Source organism: Vipera berus, assembly GCF_964194415.1.
Source record: "Vipera berus genome assembly, chromosome: 12".
Lineage (NCBI taxonomy): Eukaryota > Metazoa > Chordata > Lepidosauria > Squamata > Viperidae > Vipera > Vipera berus.
The window spans coordinates 14,305,486-14,324,941 of record NC_138215.1 but is presented as its reverse complement, the minus strand read 5'-3'; the positions used below and the strand labels follow the sequence as shown (position 1 = coordinate 14,324,941).

The window sequence follows — 19,456 nt, the reverse complement described above, 5'->3', positions numbered from 1 at the left end:
CCGGGACACTACAACCGTCGTAAATATGAGCCAGTTGCCAAGTGTCTGAATTTTGATCACGTGACCATGGAGATGCTGCAACGGTCGTAAGCGTGAAAAACAATCACTTTTTTTCAGCGTCATTGTAAGTTCGGTCACTGAACGAAAGTTTGTAAGTATATTAAGTATATACATTCTCGTGATCAGAAGAGGGGCGAAGCTAGTGAACCAGACTAGGGAGAGGATGAAAAGGACTAATAAAAGGATGACAGTGAATTGCTTTTTAATTGACAAGTATTAATTGGTTGTCTTGTATGAACCAATGTACTGAATTATGTACTGAATTTTGTGGAGATTTATTCTCAATGCACGTGTACTTTTGTTCTTGCGTAGGAGTTGCAAAACACGTTGGTGATGCTCTCAAGGAGCATGCCTCCCACTCATCTCGAAAGATTTGCACTATTGGAATAGCTCCTTGGGGAGTGATTGAGAACAGAAATGACCTCGTTGGGAAAGACGTAAGTTCCTAAAATCATTGTATGTGCTCTTAACTGGGGATGAAAATTGTTTATTTTATTTGTTTATTCGTTCGTTCAATTTACATGGCTGCCGTTTTCAAACAAGCGATTCTGGGTCACAAAACATAAAACCAATTGAAACCAATGAGAAAAACCCAATGAGAAAAACTAAATATAGCTGAGAAAAATTATAATCCATAGATAAGCAGGAAACAGGGTCCATAACACGCTTGGGACCCCAAGGCCCAGCACATAACCAGGCCATTTTCCTGTTCGGGTTTTGATCTGAATTTTTAAGGTTATAAAATGTAATTGTAAAATGAATGGGGTTGAAAGCTGGATTTTTTTTGCAGAGAGTTTATACTTTGTGTTAGTTAACAAACTGGTACAGTATATCAGAGCAAAGCAAGATACTTAAACAAAACTCTATTTTGGACACATAGAAGGCCTTGATTTTGCAATAAATATTTTGAAATGCGAGGGTGAAGGTTTGTTCTCCGAGCTTGTGGGTTGGTTTCTAAACGTTTCGTTAGCAGGCTGGGTAACATCTTCCTCTTAAACTCCGCTGAAGATGTTACCTAGCCTGGTAACGAAACATTCGGAAACCAACCCACAAGCTCAGAAATTGAACCTTCACTCTCCATCCGAGCTACAGATATTCACCACTATTGCAAAAAAAATGTGTCAATGCATTGGAGTTTAATTGTAATAGTCTTTCATCATCATCAGGCATTCAATCATGTCTGACCCTTGACCACTCTGTGGATCAGCAATCCCCATGCCCCTCTCTCTCCACCACCTCCATCAGATATAAAAGTGGAACAGTATTCCACTTTTGAATAAAGCCACCTGCAAGTTCATCTTGTATTGCCATTTCCTTTTCTGAAGAACAGAGGATTGGCCCTTCACTAATTGATAGGACGATCATTGGAGATTGCAGTCTGTTGTCTGTTTGAAAGAGCAACCTTGATTTATTACACAGGAACAGATTAATTTTGTTTTATGTTTAGGTTGTTGCTCCATATCAAACTCTGCTAAATCCTTTAAGTAAATTAAACGTCCTGAATAATCTTCATTCCCATTTCATACTGGTGGATGATGGCACAGTGGGAAAATACGGAGCAGAAGTGAAATTGCGGCGAGAACTGGAAAAAACAATCAGTCAGCAACGAATTCATGCAAGTACGTGTGGTATATGATTATAATGATAGTATTGAGTATTATAGGGACGCGGTGGCTCAGTGGGTTAAGCCGCTGAGCTTGTTGATCAGAAGATCGGCAGTTTGGCAGGTCAAATCCCGAGTGCCGCTTAACAGAGTGAGCGCCTGTTGATCGTCCCAGCTTCTGCCAACCTAGCAGTTGGAAAGCACGTAAAAATGCAAGTAGAAAAATAGGGACTGCTCCAGTGGGAAGGTAACAGTGTTCCGTGCGCCTTTGGCGTCTAGTCATGCCGGCCACATGACCACGGAGACGTCCTCGGACAAGCGCTGGCTCTTCGGCTTTGAAACGGAGATGAGCACCAGCCCCTAGAGTTGGAAACGACTAGCACGCATGTGCGGGGGAACCTTTACCTTTACCTTTTTATTGAGTATTTATTTTAATGTGGATGAAATAATATGACTTTCAAGCTAGAAGATGGGTGATAAAGTGGTAAAGGTTTTATGGAGCTTGTGTAATAGTAGGAACTGATTTTTTTAAAAAAATTGTTCTACTTGTGGAAGGTCAATTCACATATATTCATTGGTAAGACATGCAATGCATCTATTTCAATTTTTCAAATAGATTATGGTAAAACTTCGATAGTGCAATGTTTCGTAATTATAAAAAAAATTGCTGTGAAAAATGATTGCGTATTTACAGTGTTTGGGTTGCATTTATGCTGACTTAGCTGACTGTGGTAAAACCACACTTCAGACCTTGTGCATGATTACCTATATTTAAAATGGGTGCTGTTCAACTTTTGACTTGTTTGTGCAATGAAAGGCAAATGTCGAGGCTAGTCTATGTTTCAATTCCATGGGAGTCTTGGGTCCCGGATTTTGGACACCTTCTGCAAGTTAGTCCACCTGCGGTACCTTGGTTCAAAAGGTTTTGCCCTCTGCTGCACCGTTTCACCCAATTACAGGTTACAGGAAAGAGAGTTTGAGTATAGAAAGGATTGCAAATGTATTTCACCTTTCTGCCAGGTTGTTCAAGGCAGTCACTGTAGCTTTCCTACATGTTCTTTCATGTGGTTGTGAGCAGCAGCCGGGCCTATTTAATTTCTGCAAACCTGAGTGTTTTTTCAGGCTTTTAAAATGATATAATGTGTTCAGCTCTCCATAGTCAACTATACTGGAAAATCGTGACCTCTCTGGCTTTTGTAAATCTTTTCATTATTCATTTGCATTCTACTTTTTAATGCCTGTTCATTGTTCTTTTTCTTTGCCTACTCATAACATTCATTGAAATATCTCAGCAATATTATGTACGTGCTTAAATATTTCTGCAAGGCTCTCATATCCTCCATAGTTCAGTCTGTATCCCCGGCACATATTGATCATTCAGTTAGAGTTGCTCAATACAGTTAAGCAATAATGTTCATTGCTTACTGATGAATAGCAGTAAAATTAATTTTGCCAACCAACAGAAACTGCGAAGTCAATTTAACAAAACAACAAAATCTGCAGGCTGGCTGAGGAATTCTGGGAGTTGAAGTCCACAAGTCACAAAAGGGCCAAGTTTGAAGAGCCCTGCTGTGTAGAGGATGCACATTCAGCTTTTTATATTGTAAAGCTGGGGCTTTAAAATTTAATTTAAAAAAAAAAAGAAATCTGTTTCAAGTGAACAGAGCATTTTTATATTTTCTTTAAAACCTCTTTACCTAGGAATTGGTCAAGGTGTTCCTGTGGTGGCACTTATCTTTGAAGGGGGTCCCAATGTTGTCCTTACTGTCCTGGAGTATCTTCAGCAAAGCCCTCCTGTTCCAGTGGTGGTCTGCGAAGGGACTGGCAGAGCTGCGGATATCCTGGCTTATGTTTATAAGCAAACAGAAGAAGGCGGGTAAGCCTTTTGAAGCATCAGCCACCTACAGCGGGGCTGATCTCCATTTCCATCTCCTTCCGTTATACGTTCAAGGTGGACAGTATTTAATATTTATTTGTTATGTATATGTAGGGGTGTGGGTCTATACATATGTTGTATGTAGTATGTTTAGGTGTGTGTCATGTATGTGCTTCACTTTTGAGAGCGGGCAACTACATTTCATTTTTGATGTGTGCCGTTGTGCCCACAGTAAAAAAAAAAAAGACAATAAAGGTTATCTTATCTTATCAAATTGGGTCGTTTGTCCTTCTTGCTCAGTCTTTTCCAAATGTCATCCAGATTTGTGGACTAGAATCCATTTCAGCCTTGCTACCCTGAAATGTGTTCAAGTAGAACAGGGGTGTCAAACTGCCGGCCCGTGGGCCGGACACGTCATCAGAAAACCACGCCTATCCCATTGACGGCAATGGAGAAAAAGCTCCGATACGTCGTGCGACGTCACGTGACGTCGTGAGTTTGACATGTCTGAAGTAGAGGCTTCCTTTGTGCAAAAGCATGTGTGCTCAACCACTGAACTATAGCGTCTCCCTAGGATGAGAGCAATTTTTCTGCAGTTGAATCTTTAACCTAAGCCAGGGGTAGGCAACCTGGGCTCTTTTAGGACTCGTGGACTTCAACTCCCAGAATTCCTGAGCCAGCTGTGCTGGCTCAGGAATTCTGGGAGTTGAAGTCCACGAGTCCTAAAAGAGCCAAGGTTTCCTACGCCTGACCTAAGCGCAGCTGCCTGAGAAACATTTTACTGGGACCTAGTTCTGTAATGAATCTGTCTTTCCCCTCTAAGCTTTGAAATTTATTTTGTAAACATATCTGATACTGTACCTATGATAATTATGCAGAAATTTCTGATTTCTTTATTTAACCTCAGGAGTATCCCTGACGGAGCTGAACCAGAAATCATTTCAACCATCAAAAAGACATTCAATTTTGGTCAGAGTGAAGCGGTTCATTTATTCCAGACACTGCTGGAATGCATGAAAAAAAGGGAACTGGTAAGCCTCCACGTGCTACAAGGTTTTGCTCAATGAATATTTTACCCTGGGAAGAATTCAAATATATTCTACTAAATCCAGATAATTGGTCTACTTGCAAATATTACTGAAGTTAGAATTCCCATTTCACTTTAACATGATACAATCTGTGTACGTGAGAGGCAGTGTCCACATCTAAAAAACTTTGCTTTCTTTCTTTCTTAATTTAATTTTTAAAACAGATTACAGTGTTCCACATTGGATCTGATGAACATCAGGATATTGATGTTGCCATCCTTACAGCTCTACTGAAAGGTACATTTTTCTTTTAAAGTTATATTGTTTATCTTAGAAGGTAAGATGGTTCCACGCTACTTTTTGGCTGTCTTGTTTCTGATTGGGAATTGTTTCGGGAATACCCTTTAGGAAAAAAATAATAATCATCTTTTTGCTGTTTATTTGATTGATTCTTTCAGATCCTGATTTCATCATTTCTTTATAAGGGTGTGACAATTATATGCAATTGTCTGAATGCTGGATAACTCTTGGTTTAATTCTGCATAAACTTGCCATTTCTTTTATGGTACCCTCCAGCATATTGATGGGGTGGTCAGATATGAACAACATTCACCGATCTATTAATTTCAGGCACACTTTATTCTATTGGATCTCTGGTGTTCTCTGAGCTTGGTTGTTTTTTTGCAGATGTTTTATTGCCAAACTTAAGTAACATCAGTGCACTGAGGGATCATCTGCAAGAAAACAACCAAGCTCATAGAGCAGGGGTTTTCAAACTTGGCCCTTTTATGACTTGTGGACTTCAACTCCCAGAATTTCTCAGCCAGGCACGCTGGCTAAGGAATTCTGGGAGTTGGAAGTCCACAAGTCATAAAAGGGCCAGGTTTGAAGACCAACTGTCAGAGAGCATCAAGGACCCCCACAGTTCAACCTGAGCTACAGATATTCTCTTCTGTCTGTACACTTCATTCTGTAGCTCTGTAAAATAATAGATCTTTCTTAGCTTCAGGGCCTTTCCTCCAATCCACATGTGTTATTTCCCTTTAGCAAAATATTAAAATCAGCCAATTGTATTGGCTCTGGATACTTTTGGAATTAGACTTTTGTGGCTAACAGATTGAATTTCAAAACTTTTTTTGTTTGTTTACATTTGTTTTTAGGGACAAATGCTTCTGCCTTTGATCAGCTTATTCTAACCCTTGCTTGGGATCGAGTTGACATTGCCAAAAATCATGTTTTTGTTTATGGACAACAGTGGCTGGTAAGTAAAGCTGGCAGTTGGAATACGGACAACATAAATAAGATTGCTGATAACCAGAATGAGCAAACAGAGTGCTGGGCTACCTCGTCTCCACAACCCCAAGGCAAATTAAACAACATTAATTTTTACTTAAGCAGATTCTTAATTTATCAGTATTTTCAAAGTAGGAATTGTCATTTAAAAATAAACTCTTTGTTTGCATAATACTGCCATATTCGGGCAATATTGCGTCACGTTTTGTATTTCTGTATATTGTTCAATTTAAGCATGGTCATCTTAACATTTCATTCAGGTTGGCTCTTTAGAGCAGGCTATGTTGGATGCTCTTGTGATGGACAGAGTTGCCTTTGTGAAACTTCTTATTGAAAATGGAATAAGCATGCACAAATTTCTGACAATTCCCAGACTGGAAGAACTTTACAACACTGTAAGTTGAGGATCATCCATTGCAAAATGTCCACACACTGTTTTTAAAATCTCTGCCATGGAACGAGGTTTACGTTTTCATCTGGAAACCAAGCAAAACGTATTGGGTGATTTGAGGGGAAAAACAAATTTGGCCAATAACTCTTTGCTAAGATAATTTTAATAGATGATTTTATTGTATTCCACCTTTATTGGAATGGAATCCAATAGCAGAACAGAAATTTTGCTCCTCCATATCAATTTGTACATTTTTCCCCCTTCTGCTGAGTGAAAACTTTGCTTGTGCAGAACTATTTTATAACGGTTTAAAGTGCTTCAATTTTCATTTTAGATATTGCAACAGTATAGCCGTTTGGCTAGTTAAACCAAAATAAGGGAACAATCAGCATTTTGTAATTCTTCTATTTATTGCTTGCCTGAAACTATCTAAAATTCTTCATTTTCTACTTTCTTCATCAAGAAACAAGGCCCAACAAATCCAGCATTGTTTCACATTGTCCGAGATGTCAAACAGGTAAAGGCTTCAGTTGATAAAATGTTTTCATGTTCTTCAGAATCTCACAAACCATATTCATCTCCTCCCTTCTCCCAGTTTAGTATAGTTTTGTTTCTGATGAGTTTGCAGTTCCAAAACACCTGGGGGAAGGGGTTTAATCAAGGGTAAGGAGGCTATTTTATTTAGCAGATCCTTCTTCTTTTTTTTCAACAATGCCAAAAAATTTTGAAACGCAGTTCCAAATTTCTATTTTTCGTTCATAGGGAAATCTTCCTCCAGGGTACAAGCTCACTCTGATTGACGTTGGGCTTGTTGTTGAATACTTAATGGGAGGAACCTATCGGTGCACATACACAAGGAAACGCTTCCGAGTGATCTACAACAGCCTCAGTGGCAGCAGCCGGGTACATGATTTTTATTTTGTGTGACAAATGAAAGCGTGTTTTCCAATGTGTAAGTAGAGTTGGCTTCTTACGAATCAGCCTTTCTCCCTTGTGGATCTGCCTGTCCATTAAGATCTTGTGCAGATGCTCCAATTGTAGTCTTTAATCCTAGGCAAACCTGGCACCCTCAGTTGGCAATCTCCATCAGATTTTAGTTGATGTGCAGGTACACCAGGGAGAAGGCCCTCGCTCAGATATTCAAGGCTAAGCTGTATAAAGCACTGCAGGACATTGCAAGCATCTCAGTAGAAACCTAGCAGCCCATGAAATGCTTTCAGAACTGAAGTGATAATGTTCATGGTAAGTGGCCTCCGTCTGGATACTTAGATTAGGTCCAGAGCAATTCACATGTGTTTTCTAAGAGAACAGAAATATTATTTCCACTGAATGTTCAAACAGCCTTTTAAGATAGGCGAGTTTTATCCCAGTTTTGTAGACAGAAGCTGGATGAGAAGTTTCCTTCCAGTGCATTCATAACTGATATGCAATTAATCTCTGATGTCCACATTCTCTCACCTCTGTGGTTATAATTAGGCTGTGTATCACTTGACGTATTTAAAACCCATCTGGGTTTTATAACTTTAGGTAATGCTTTCTATTGTTTTGTGCAAGCCTGGCAACGTATTTGAATAACCCTCTTTTTAATTTGTTTTTAACCTTTTAAAAAACATACATGTAACGTATATGTAGCGCTCCGGGCGAAATGCTTCAGGCAGCACCCCTCAGTTGCGTAAAAGCCACGAACCTTTTGGGAACAGGGTGGATAAGAAAGAAAAAATGCGGCACAATCACTTCATCAAAACTGCACAGCCTTACAAACCAAAGGTATGCAATAGCAGCTGCTCCCTTGGCATGTGTGTGTGTGTGTGTGTTTGTGTGTTTTATTAAATACTAAGCTTTCGTTAGCCCCTGCTAACATCGTCAGAGTATAAGCGTGGGTGGTTTGGCCATTGAGCGCGTAATTGGTCCAACACAATATATTTTTTTAAAAAAATAAATTATAAGTTCTTCAATTACAGGCTCTTGTGTTTGTGTTTTTTTTCCTTTTTCTTTTGAAAGGCTGACACTGCCACAGATGAAGGAAAAAAGAAAAAAACCAAAGATGACATTGTCGATATTGATGATCCGGAAACCAGGCGTTTTCCGTACCCTCTTAATGAGTTGTTACTTTGGGCGGTGCTAATGAAGAGACAAAAAATGGCGCTCTTTTTCTGGCAGCACGGCGAAGAGTCCATGGCGAAAGCTTTAGTGGCCTGCAAGCTTTACCGTTCCATGGCCTATGAATCAAAACAAAATGACCTGGTTGACGATACCTCAGAAGAACTAAAAGAATACTCCAGGTGAGTCATCTCTTGTGCTGTGTCATCTCTTGTGCGACAAAATTACACTTCGTAAAAACAACAACAGTCCCACAGTTAAGAGTCAGTTGTCTTTTTCATTCTTAACGCTGGACGTTTCCTTTTATTTTCTTCAAAATGGCCAGTCAATCATTTGCGTTAGTTTTTCACATTTGATTTGGTGAGATACGTTTTTTTGTGGAAATTCAGCAACGGCTCCAGCAACATTGTGAATAAATGAAGCATTTTCCTGAATCAGATACTAGTTCTCCTCAGGAAGAAAAGTAATTGGACTTGAGTTAAAATTAAAACTTTTATTATATTTTAGAAAGAAAATCTTTCATTTTTTAAAAAAATCTTCCTCTCAAACGCATAGAATTTTAAAACGGGTACATTCCCTCAGTCTAGGCAAGTCGGGTTCATTATGGGTGAACAAGTTTGTCTTTCTTCATATGTGTCTTTAAGTGTCTTGGGGGTTTTTTCTCCTTTCTTCAGTGAATTTGGGGAGCTGGCTGTTGAGTTATTAGAGCAGTCCTTTCGACAAGATGAAACTATGGCAATGAAGTTACTAACCTACGAGCTAAAAAACTGGAGTAATGCCACCTGCCTTAAACTAGCCGTTTCTTCACGCCTTCGTCCTTTTGTAGCACACACTTGTACCCAGATGTTACTATCAGATATGTGGATGGGAAGACTGAACATGAGGAAAAATTCATGGTACAAGGTATGCCTTTCATGTTTGTTTTCAGTGTCTGCCTTGAGAGTTATTGCAATAGAGTTATATGAAGAAAGGAGACAACTTCAAGCTAGTTCTATAGTCTTTGTCGGTATCATCTTTTATTTAGGGATGTGTAAAAATCAAAGCTAGAGGTGGTGTTGGAATGCACAATAACTTTTCTGTTGATGCTTTATTATCTTTTTTGAAAAAGGTACAGTCCTATAGAAGGCCGAATCCAGGCAAGTAGTCCTTAAGTGGAGATGAATCTCTAGTTCATCATGAGAACTAATCTTCTACTAAAACCTTAGTGGTGACCCATTAACAGACTCAATCCCTGTGTAAAACTGAACTATAATTGAGCTTCCTACAGGTAGTAAAGTAAAACGCGATGTAGAAAGTCTTCACATGTATGCTTCATTTTAGTAGCATGAGCTGAGCAAGTGAGAGCTTCCTCAGAATTCAGACAAAGCATCAGGGTGTGAATGGGGTAAGTTTTCAGAATGGTACAAGACAAGTAAACCACATAGACTAGATTAACAACAGGAGGTTCCATTTCTCTCCAGACACCAGGCTGAAAATTTACCCCACCGTGTTAGAATGAAAGAAGATGCTTCTGTTTAAAAAAAAAACAAAACCTGTGCTTTTACACAACCTTCTGAGGTCTCCTTTTAAGCCAGGCTACGTGATTGTCTTTCTTGGGTTTGGTTTGTGGGTCCCTCGCTTGCTTTGCTCATCAGCAAAGAATCATCAGAAGTGGCCGTGCTTCATTTCTTAAATGATACGAAAAGAAGCTTTGCAAAGATTGAATCAGCTAAACTTGGCTGCAGAAGTCAGAATGCAATATTGTGGAGGGAAAAATACGACGAGGGATGGAAATTTGTACAAACCCATTTAGTTAAGATAATAATTTAGACATGGTGAGCATTCTTCCCCCTCAAGAGTATTATGAAATTGTCTGCATATATTCGTAAGCTGCTCAATATAAGCATTCTTCTACATCTTTTACTTGCTACCTGACATATTTTGCTGAAATTAGGGTGGGGAGAGAAAGCAGAGAATCTGTGTGCTGGGTGTTTTTTTTTCCTTTTTTTTCCCCCTTCTGTTTTGTTTTCTAAGTACCTCTACATGGAAATAATTCTTTAAATTGTTTGAATGTTACATCTTGCAGGTAATCCTGAGCATCCTTCTTCCTCCTACTATATTAATGCTGGAGTACAAAACCAAGGCTGAAATGTCACACATTCCTCAGTCCCAAGATGCACATCAAATGACAATGGAAGACAGTGAAAACAATTTTCAGAACATGGCAGAAGAAATACCAATGGTAAGTCTTCACAATCTTTCAATGGATCCAGGCCCCATTAAAGCCAATGGGACAAATTAGGAACTTAACAGAATAACAGAATTGGAAGGGACCAACGCCCTGCTCAAGCAGGAAACCCTATACAACCCTATACAATTTCGGACAAATATTTGTCCAATCTCGTCTTAAAAACCAGTGTTGGAGCGTCCACAATTTCTGGAGGCAAGTTGTTCCACTGATTAATTGTTCTAACTGTCAGGAAATTCCTCCTTAGATCTAGGTCGGTTTTTCCCCCCTTGATTAGATTCCATCCCTTGCTTTTTGTCTTGCTTTCAGGTACTTTGGGAAATAGGTATTATTTTCCAAATAGTATATTTTCCAAAATAGGTACTATAGGAACTTTGGAAAATAGGCTTTATATAGCAAATAACTTGCTGTAGACCGAGATCAGTCACTGGTTTGTTCAGCTTAGTATTGCTGATAGTGATGGATAGCAGGAGCTTCAGTAGATTTTATTTATTTTTTATTTTAATTCCATTTATATCCCGCCCTTCTCCGAAGACTCAGGGCGGCTTACAAGCTTAGCAGTAGCCTTCATTCTATGTATATGCCTGCTTATTAGGGCTTTCACACACACCCCAAGCGGCATTATTACAAAGTCAGCTTATTGCCCCCAACAATCTGGGTCCTCAGATGTTTCTTCAGTCCTGCTTAGAAATCCTGAGCACTGAATTGGGACTTTTGGTCTGTGAATAATAATAATAATAATAATTTTATTTGTATACCGCCCTTCTCCCAAAGGACTCAGGGCGGTGAACAGGGCAGACATATAAAAGTACAAAGATACAAAAGTTAAAAAAGAATTAAACAAAATGCCCAAGCTAAAACAATAGGTAAATATATTTACAACAACAATAAAATCCCAACCCATCCCCCATCAGGCCAGGCCGGCTTCTTCGAATAAATAAGTCTTCAGATCGCGCCGGAAGGAGCAAAGGTCGGGCGCCATCCGGAGCTCAACCGGCAACCGATTCCATAAATCCGGGACGCCCACAGAGAAGGACCTCCCCCTGGGGGCCACCAGACGACATTCTCTGACCGGTGGCACCCTGAGGAGGCCCTCTCTGTGGGAACGCACAGGGCGGAGGGAAGTTGATGCCGGCAGCAGGTGATCCCTAAGGTACTCCGGACCCATGCCATGTAGGGCCTTGAAAACCATTACCAGAACCTTGAATCTCACTCGGAAGACAACTGGGAGCCAATGAATTGTGTTGCCACTCTGTCACTGACTATGACTATGTCTGGATCCAGTCAGCTACTCTTAATAACAAAAATACAGCCCTTTCCAAATGTAGCTCATTTAAACATATCGTTTCAATCTTAGGAAGTGTTCAAAGAAGTGAGGGTCTTGGATCATTCTGACGGAAAGCATGATATGGAGAGCATCATAAAACCTAAGAGGCTCCCCATTACACGAAAGTTTTATGCTTTTTATCACGCTCCAATCGTGAAATTCTGGTTCAACACGGTGAGTTGGTTTTAGTTGTGGTAAGGAATCCCCCCCCACCCCCCGGGATTTTTTATTTTTTATTTTTTACTTATCCAGATGGGTATCTTAACGTTTGGCTTGTTTTTGTAGTTGGCCTATATAGGATTCCTGATGCTGTATACTTTTGTGGTTCTTGTGAAAATGGAAGAATTGCCTTCGGTTCAGGAATGGATTGTCATTGCTTACATTTTCACATTGGCGGTTGAGAAAATCCGAGAGGTATGTCCACCTTAACATTGTTCCACTGAAGAAGGTTTCAGATAACTTCATCCCCCAAAAAAATAAAAATCAAAAATCAGTGGTCTGAATTATTTGTATAAAGATGGTATGCACAAGTTGTACTTTGCCAGTCCAGCATAAATTGTTCAAGGCTGGACATTCATCTGACCCTGTGAATAATGTTTGCATAATGTTTGAACCCCAGGTTGGTAAAATGAGGAACCAGATTGTTGAGGCCAATATGTTCCCAGAGAGTGCTGTAAAACACTATTGGGTGGCATACAAGTCTAAAAGCTATTGCTATTGCTATATAAAAGGGGGCCCCCTGGAAACCACTGCCTTATAACCCTGGTTTGTAAAGCTACTGCCATGATTTTTGGTCTCCGCTTTCTGGCATACAACAGAGATTGCTGTGATTCACATGTAATGGCCATCTAATCAGGCCGCTCATGTCCTCGATACAAAACAAAATTGACCATGCCCAATTTCTTGTTATTTTTAATACAGATCTTTATGTCAGAGGCTGGGAAGGTTAGTCAGAAGGTTAAAGTGTGGTTCAACGATTACTTCAACGTCAGCGATACAATCGCCATTATCACTTTCTTCATTGGTTTTGTACTAAGATTTGGAGCAAAAGGGAACTTCCATGAAAATACTTACCAAATAAATTATGTTTTCGTTGCTGGAAGACTCACTTACTGCCTGAATATAATCTTTTGGTATGTGAGACTGTTGGATTTTCTGGCTGTAAACCAACATGCTGGGCCCTATGTCATGATGATTGGGAAAATGGTAAGTTTCTTTTTTATAAGAAAAATATTATTGTGGTTTGTTCCTTGAATTTTTAATGCATATAAATTTAGTTTTTATTTTACTTTCCGTAAATAAAGATTGATAGCTAAAAAAGAATTTAGTAGCTAATTCTTTGTATGGGAGGGATAATATGAATATATCTATGGATATAAGCAAATATAGGTGTATTTGATCTTATATGCAATATGATATAGAATGGAAATGTCTGAAATTGAATGATCACATTTTATTGCTTGCCCATCCCCCATATTGTATTTGCTGCACATGTGTGATTTACACAGACTTTACATAGATATAGTCCACATGTGTGGCCTGGACTGTTTTCTGCATTGAAATCACGGATTTATACATAGAAAGGTAAACATGGATCAGAACTGATATGCAGAAATTACAGATGAAGCCCAAATAGCTGCTTCCCAGATTTAGTCCAAGTATTTCCCATTAATTGTAATAATTTTCATCTTGAAGATGTAACATTAGCTCCAGTTACAGTTTGGTGACAACTATGAGGAGGAATGGAAAAGCATTATCCAAAAATTTGAGTGGCCCGAAGAGGATCAGGATCCTATTCCATTCCTCTCTGGTTTTATATATTATCTGCAGAAGAATAGTTTTGCATTATATGAATCTTAACCAAATTTGAAAGTTTTGAATTTTCTTTACTCGTTAAACCATAAGAATATGTCATTCCCCAGACATGAAGATGGAAACCCACTTAGTAATCTTTAGCATTTGCTAGTTTGCTAACAGACTTCCTGGCAATATCCATACAAGTAATCCTTGACATACGCCGACACTTGTAACCAGAATTTCAGTGCTAAGCAAGGCTTTTGCTAAGTGACTCATGCCCAATTTTATGATCTCTCTCCCCCCCATCCCCAATGGCTATTAAGTGAATCTTCCCCATTGATTTTTCTGGTCAGAAGATCACAAATGGCAGCTCACGTGATCCCAGGATGCTGCAACCACTGTAAATCATGCCGGTTGCCAAGCAACCAAATTTTGATCATGTGACCATGCTGTGATGGTCGTAAGTATGAAGATTGGTCATCAGTGACTTTTTCCAGTGAACGATCATTAAAGAATGGATCTAAGTCAAGGACTTCCTGTAGCAGATTGAAATCCCTATCTTGAATATTTCCCCGCTGGGCAAGGTTGGTCTTCTACTAATACTGTCAATTTCTTGATTCTTGCTGTTTTTAACAGGTGGCGAACATGTTTTATATTGTAGTGATCATGGCCCTGGTCCTGCTCAGTTTTGGAGTACCTAGGAAAGCAATACTTTATCCTAATGAAGAACCATCCTGGGTTCTAGCAAAAGATATCGTATTTCAGCCTTACTGGATGATCTTTGGTGAAGTGTATGCCTATGAAATTGACGGTGGGTAATTAGGATTTCATTTGTTAATTTATAAGAAAAAAATGAGCTTTGATCTGACATTCGACAGTTACGTTTCAAGAGTTTTTTTACAAACCTTCAGATGATTAACAAGGGATGTTTTTGAATGAAATGTTTCAGAATTTTTGATTTTAAAAACAGATTAATGTTGTTGTAGGCTTTGTGTCGCCTTTGTGTCTTGCAGATTTTATCATTGTTTTTTTTCTTTTAAATCTGCCTAGTATGTGCGAATAATTCCGAATCTAAGCACCTCTGTGTGACAGGATCATGGCTAACACCATTTCTTCAGTCTGTATACCTTTTTGTGCAGTACATCATTATGGTCAACCTTCTCATCGCCTTTTTTAAGTATGTATGAACTTCACACGATCATTTGATTATTAAACTGAGGTTTAGAAATTACCTTGGTGATTGTAGAACCATAGTAGAAGTCATTTTTAAAAAAATTAAGTTTATCATAATATAAACGAAAATAAAGCTAGTGAAAGGAAAAGAAACAAGAAGTGTGGGATAAAGAGGAAAAGGAAAAAAAAACCATTGACTTCAAACTTTTTTAGCGTACTAAAATGCAAATTAAAATTGCAGCCTCAACTTTTTTTTTACATAATTGTAAATACTAGCTATCTAATCAGCAAATGCCTAAGTCAGCATTTCATTTTTTTTTCTGTCTGAGGCACGAAGTCTAGAAGCGATTTCCAGGTAGAAACAAAACTAGATAAATGAAAACCGTTAATTTTGCCATCTCTGCTCACGAACCACAATAGAATTCTTGTAAATACAGATTTTGAAGGACTCTTTCCAGCATCGTATGGCCAAAACTGGTTTGTAGGATATTTTTGTACTAAAACACTTACCTGTTTTTCTTCTTCTTCTTCTTCTTTTTTTTAGCAATGTGTATTTACAAGTGAAAGCCATCTCTAACCTTGTGTGGAAATATCAGCGTTATCATTTTGTCATGGCCTATCATGAGAAACCCATCCTGCCTCCCCCCCTGATTATTCTCAGCCATATGGGTTCTTTGTGCTACTGCATCTGCAAACGAAGAAAGAGAGATAAAACTTCAGATGGGCCAAGTAAGCACCAGCAGAATATGTAGTGTCGTTTTGTCCCTGTTCTGTACCAGCCTACTACCAGCCCTGCAGATAAGGCAGGGACAACCCCTTTACAAGAAGGCAAGAGGCTGGAACTAAGCCTGCCAAATTTATTAACATAAAAACATAAACAGAGCAAAGAGAGCAAACACGAACCATGAAACAGGAGCTATTCAAACGGTTGCCTTCAGCAAACCAGCCTTCCCACGCATTCCCCTTTTAAACAGTTCAGGGCGTGGCTTCTCTCTGCCTCCTTCCGAGGTGCCCCATTGCCTTCCTCTGTTTACTCCTGATTGACTGCCTCCTGCGTCGGGCGTCCTTGAACAGGGCCAGCTGTGGGTCATCTTCATCCACGCTGTCAGGCTCACACAGCTGGGTCTGCGTCGTAACCAGGTGGGAGGGGCCTGGCTGAGGGCTCTCATCAGCAAGCTCTCCAACACTCTCAGCAACCTCTCCAACACCCCCCTCCTCCTCCTCTGAATCGTCCGACCCAACTGCCGAACCCACAGGCTGACCCTGAATCACAACAGTCCCCTCCTTCGCCTTAAAAAAAATGTCACGGGATATCTTTAGAAGTTGCTTGAAATCCTCGTTCCAGGGAATGGGAATTGTAAGAGCAAGCATATCGACTAGTTTGGAGAATGACTATGTGAAATACTTAAGCCACTGCCTCCTTTGACTCATGAAGCGCTTTTGAGGCTGATTCTCAAACAGCATCCTAAACAGTTTTTTTAAAAAAAATAAATAAAAAATAAACCACTGCAAGAATTGAAAGTGGAAGGGAAGTTTTTTTTTTAATCCCATTTATATCCCGCCCTTCTCCGAAGACTCAGGGCGGCTTACAATTTAAGCACAAACCAATGTGCTTAGCAATAGCCTTCATTCTATGTATATGCCTGCTTATTAGGGCTTTCGCCCCCCCCAAGCGGCATTATTACAAAGTCAGCTTAATTGCCCCCAACAATCTGGGTCCTCATTTTACCTACCTCGGAAGGATGGAAGGCTGAGTCAACCTTGAGCCTGGTGGGACTCGAACCTGCACTAATGGCAGGCAGCTGGTGTTACTTAAGGAGGCATTAGCCCACTGCTCCACCAAGGCTCTTTTGTCAAGTTCATCTTACTCCTTTCCAGAAGTCAAAAGTAGCTTAAAAGTAGTCCTTGACATATGACCAGTCGCTTATCAACTGGGTTTGTGTGTGTGTGTGTGTGTGTGTGTGTGTGTGTGTGTGTGTCAAAGTAATGAAGGAACCCCTCCCCCCAACACACTTATAAGTAATCTGTACTACAAAAAGAACTCTGTATCTTGCACTCCTCCCCTAGTTTCCCAATCCGGACTTGGATATTGTCTTGAGCAGGTCTCTCTGATCTATGAATGGGACAAAATGATAAGGTTTAAACATGAGATTAGCCCAAAGCTGTTTATTTTCACCATCTCGGGGCCCCCCACCTTTGGAGATGGATACTTTGTTAAAAATCACATAGTTTGCATTTATTTATCTATTTAAATTAACTTGCTGACTGTAAGAAAGTGGGAACTGCTATTTTGGGGGTGATCTTAAAGGAGGGTCAAGAAACAATTTTTGCTTTTGCGAGTCACAGGCTCCAGCGTCAATTCTTCCTGTTATGTCTGTGGAGGGAGGTTTCTCCTTTCCTTTTTAACGTTCCTCTGTAAGGCTGGATTCATCTCATCTTGAAATCTGTAGACTTTACACAGACTACACCTATCTGTAGAGTGTAGACCAGTGGTAGGCAACCTCAGCTCTTTTATGACTCATGGACTTCAACTCCCAGAATTCCTGAGCCAGCATGTCCATGAGTCCATGAGTCATAAAAGAGCCGAATGCTACTGCTTCTCTTGCACTGAGTATCTTGCCTTTTTTTCTTAAGCCTGACAGACTGTTCGTAGACCTTCTAAAATTGGCCCTCTTGTCTGTTCTGTAGAACTGTTTCTAACAGAAGAAGATCAGAAGAAGCTCCATGATTTTGAAGAGTTGTGTGTTGAGATGTATTTCAATGAAAAAGACGACAAATTCCATTCTCGGAGCGAAGAAAGAATTAGAGTCACCTCTGAACGGTAGGCAAATAATTTAACCCACAAAATTCTTTTAAAAAAAAATTGAAGTAAAAAAATAAGCATTGCTTATCCTAAGGGGAGCTTCCTTTTTTAAAAAAAATATTCTGTCCTTGCCATTTTTTTTTTTTTTAAAAAAAACACCACAGCATGGAAAACTGATATACTGGGCCATTTGTACACAATATAACAGGAAAATCATCTTCGGATGGTGTTAATTGAGAAGGAGGTAAGTCCAGAATAATGGTTCAAGTAGAAATATTCCATGACATCTCTGGAAAGTAGCTTTATGCCCACAGATCTCTTCTTTTACGGCAGAATTAAAGTCCTCTGGTTTATAACTTGTAGATGTCTAGTATCTTATCAAAGCATGCCTTAGATCTCTCTCTCTCTCTCTCTGGTTATTTTTCCCCAGCGTTGAGCAGATGTGCATCCAAATCAAGGAGGTTGGTGACAGAGTCAACTACATCAAACGTTCCTTGCAGTCTCTGGATACGCAGATCGGCCACTTGCAAGACCTTTCTGCTCTCACCGTCGATACGTTGAAAACTCTCACGGCACAGAAAGCCTCAGAAGCGAGCAAGGTCCACAATGAAATCACCCGGGAACTGAGTATTTCGAAACACTTGGCCCAGAACCTTATTGACGATGTTCCCTTAAGATCTTCCATGTGGAGGAAGCACAGTATCGGCAATGTGTTCGGTTCTTCTTTCCCCCAAGGAGGCCTTGAAAACAATAATGCTGTACTGTGCAACATATCTATGCAAGAAGAAAAAGATCCAGGACTCAAGATGACTGGTTTCACCAAGGGGGACGAGTTCAACTTTCCCGAGGCAGGTTCCTCAAGTGGTGCCTTACTTCCAAAAGCTATTTCTCCCACAGAACTTCGTCAAAGAGTACAGGGTATACAAGTAGCCAAATACAGTAATAAAGGTAAAAAGGGCGGCAGTTCTTTAAACAGTCTACCGTATCTGTCATCTTTGTCCGCTAAGTTTTTTGTGAGCACTCCTTCGCAACCCATTTGTAAAAACCAGTCGGGAAGCACCTCAAAGGCGGCGGAGGAGGAGGACATTCTGATCCCAAAGGCTGCCGAAGGAGAAAATACCGTTGAGTTTGGCGCGTTTGTGGGTAAGTATCGCCAGCTGAAACGTAGGCATCCAGCTATGGCTGGGGGTGGCTGCAGAGTTCCACCCCCTGGCTTCATTCGTCTTGCCCCCATCTCCCAAAATTGCGGAGGTTATGTCAACTCCGGATTTATTGAGGACGAAAATGATGCGGCTGCGAAAAGCCTTCCAGACAAAGAGAATGGCCAGGCTGCTTCCAGTTTTGTGAAGACTGTTGCCCGAAGTAAATTACGCTTGTCTATTGCCTACAAAGTCAGAAGTGTTCCTTGTGGTGGATTGAAAAACAGACAGGAAGTTGAAAGGGTAAACAGAAGCTGTCCAGAAATGTCAAGCAAGGACTCCAGTTTAAGTTCCAGTGTCACTGTACATCATCAGAAAGTGTGGATCAAATCTAAACTGCAAGGTTTGATTTACCAAGAATTGTGTGCTGCCTTTTTTTGGATTTTGTGGTACTTTGGGTGCACTCTGTTTTTAATTACCTTGATTTCCTCAAGTTCTCCATAAACTCCATTTTTATATATACATGCATACATACATACATATATATCAATATATATATATATATATTATATCATATATCATATATATCATATATATATTAGGTCTTGGCGTATATTCGGGTCTTTTCCTGTGTAGGAT

General features: G+C 39.8%; 1 protein-coding gene across 2 annotated transcripts in view; it reads left to right on the top strand.

Moving 5' to 3' along the window:
• The window catches only part of TRPM7 (transient receptor potential cation channel subfamily M member 7), a 55,996-nt gene that overhangs the window by 25,100 nt on the left and 11,440 nt on the right, over nt 1-19,456 (top strand). The window contains exons 6-26 of one of the 2 annotated variants that reach the window (XM_081337681.1): nt 373-497; nt 1,508-1,679; nt 3,365-3,539; nt 4,447-4,570; nt 4,792-4,864; nt 5,728-5,828; nt 6,121-6,255; nt 6,715-6,768; nt 7,014-7,154; nt 7,884-8,018; nt 8,253-8,533; nt 9,026-9,254; nt 10,417-10,572; nt 11,936-12,079; nt 12,191-12,319; nt 12,827-13,111; nt 14,339-14,513; nt 14,753-14,879; nt 15,420-15,604; nt 17,564-17,696; nt 18,109-19,220. In XM_081337681.1, coding sequence (XP_081193807.1) covers nt 373-497; nt 1,508-1,679; nt 3,365-3,539; nt 4,447-4,570; nt 4,792-4,864; nt 5,728-5,828; nt 6,121-6,255; nt 6,715-6,768; nt 7,014-7,154; nt 7,884-8,018; nt 8,253-8,533; nt 9,026-9,254; nt 10,417-10,572; nt 11,936-12,079; nt 12,191-12,319; nt 12,827-13,111; nt 14,339-14,513; nt 14,753-14,879; nt 15,420-15,604; nt 17,564-17,696; nt 18,109-19,220 — 4,191 coding nt within the window. The remainder of the gene's footprint in view (nt 1-372; nt 498-1,507; nt 1,680-3,364; nt 3,540-4,446; nt 4,571-4,791; nt 4,865-5,727; nt 5,829-6,120; nt 6,256-6,714; nt 6,769-7,013; nt 7,155-7,883; nt 8,019-8,252; nt 8,534-9,025; nt 9,255-10,416; nt 10,573-11,935; nt 12,080-12,190; nt 12,320-12,826; nt 13,112-14,338; nt 14,514-14,752; nt 14,880-15,419; nt 15,605-17,563; nt 17,697-18,108; nt 19,221-19,456) is intronic. The other variant, XM_081337682.1, reaches the window with a different exon arrangement.